At 38.1% G+C, this 1,987-nt stretch overlaps 1 protein-coding gene across 1 annotated transcript in view; it reads left to right on the top strand.

The window, feature by feature from the left end:
* Nucleotides 1–1,933, top strand: part of XPO5 (exportin 5) — a 37,363-nt gene extending 35,430 nt beyond the window's left edge. Inside the window, exons 21-22 of the mRNA XM_028479217.2 lie at nucleotides 1,524–1,624; nucleotides 1,710–1,933. Coding sequence (XP_028335018.1) covers nucleotides 1,524–1,624; nucleotides 1,710–1,876 — 268 coding nt within the window. The 3' untranslated portion in view covers nucleotides 1,877–1,933. The remainder of the gene's footprint in view (nucleotides 1–1,523; nucleotides 1,625–1,709) is intronic.
* Nucleotides 1,934–1,987: the final 54 nt, after the last annotated feature.

Raw genomic sequence — 1,987 nt, 5'->3', positions numbered from 1 at the left:
AGGGAGACGCAAGAGGGAGGAGTTATGGGGATGTATGTATATGTATATATAACTGATTCACTTTGTTATACAGCAGAAACTAACACAATATTGTAAAGCAATTATACTCCAATAAAAATGTTTTTAAAAAAAGATATACATTAAAAAAATAATAATGTTGAAAAAAGAAAGTAATAGGTGTTAGCAAGGATGTGGAGAAATTGGAACTCTTGTACACTGTTGGTAGGAATGTAAAATGGTACAGCCACTCTGGAAAACAGTTTGGCAGTTCCTCAAAAAATTAAAAATAGTGGGAATTCCCTGGTGGTCCAGTGGTTAGGACTCCGTGCTTCCACTGTAGGGGGCCCAGATTCTATCCTTGGTTGAGGAGCTAAGATCCTGCAAGCCGTGCAGCACGGCCAAAAGCATAAAAATAAATTGAAAAATTAAAAATAGAATTACCACGTTAAGCAGCAAGTCCAGCTTCAGGTATATACTCAAAAGAATTTAAAGTGGGTCTTAAAGAGGTATTTATACACCTATGTTCATAGCAGCATTACTCAAAATAGCTAAAACGTGGAAGCAACCAGTGTCCATCAGTGGATGAATGGATAAGCAAAATGTAGTCTATACAAACAGTGGAATATCATTCAGCCTTAAAAAGGAAGGCATTTCTGCAACGTGCTACAACATGGGTGAACCCTGACTATGCTAAGTAGAATAAGCCAGTCATAAAAAGGCAGTTTAAACGTGGGTACTAATGAATGCACATGGTTAGACTTAAAAAACATTATTGAGGGTTTTTTAAAAATAAGCATGGTCTAAAATGATCTATTCAGTGTTCATCTTAAATATTTAATCTTGCTGGTCTGTGTTCTGTAATTTTCTATACATTTGAAATGTTTTATAGTTAACTTTTAAAAGAGAAATAGGTAGTTATGCCCTCTGGCTATAGATTGTTCCGTGGTGCCACTGCTGTGGAAAGCAGGTAGATCAGGTCTATAGTCTAACAAAGGTAAGTCATTTTGGTGGGGAAGAGATGCTCATGCTGGGAATTACAAATATGCCTCTAGGAGACTAAACAGCTGCCAGAGCATTGTTGGGTCCATGCTCTTGATTCAGAGACAAAACATCCTAAAAATGGGGGCATATTACTACCTGCTCTGTGTTCCTGCCTGTGAACCGTGATGCCTCTGACATTTCATCCTCTATCACGGGCAGTCAGAAAACTGGGAGTGCCTTGGCATTGTCTCAAGTTTGAAAGAATTTTGCTTTCCAGCTTTAGACTGTGATGTTGTCCGGCTCTCTCAGAATTCGGTTCTTGTGGTTGATTGCTATTAGGTGTTGTATACTGTACAAATAAACTTAATAGCATCAAGTCTACCCCTTCTCCAGGGAAACATTTAAATTCCCCTGCCAAGAGTAGTGTTGACAGAGAGGTATCTATGTGGAAATGTAGTATCACTGAATTACAAGATGGAAACCCACTCTTTCCTTCTCCAGCAGACTAAGAAAAGTTCACATAGCATTCCTATTTTTTTCAGAACTCACAATACTTTATATGCACCAGAAATGCTAGCCAAAATGGCAGAACCTTTTACGAGGGTTCTAGATATGCTTGAAGTGGAAAAATCTGCTATTTTAGGTAAGAAATGTAACCTTTTTTTTTTTCTTGAAGTTTTCTATACCTTTATATGTCTTTATATTTCTATACCTTATCTCTAATGCAGCTTCAGTGTGCCTGTGTCACCTTCTCTTCACCTGGCACTACCTTGACCACCTGTTTGTTCAGAAATGCATGTATGGAGTTCCTACAGGCTCTCTAGGAACAAGTGTGTTTACTTCATTATCTTATCATGCAGAGAAGGTCTTCAGAAGCACACACACCCCATGTTAACCCCTCCTTCACTTTAGCTGCCAGCTGGTAGTATGTGTTAGAGCCTTTAGATTATAAATAAACCATGCTTTTTGACCTGAAGGATATTAGCATACTTTCCTGCCTTTTGTA

This window comes from Physeter macrocephalus, chromosome 18, assembly GCF_002837175.3.
Source record: "Physeter macrocephalus isolate SW-GA chromosome 18, ASM283717v5, whole genome shotgun sequence".
NCBI classification, from domain to species: domain Eukaryota; kingdom Metazoa; phylum Chordata; class Mammalia; order Artiodactyla; family Physeteridae; genus Physeter; species Physeter macrocephalus.
Note: the sequence above shows the minus strand (reverse complement) of the source record. Positions and strands in the feature narration are given on the sequence as shown.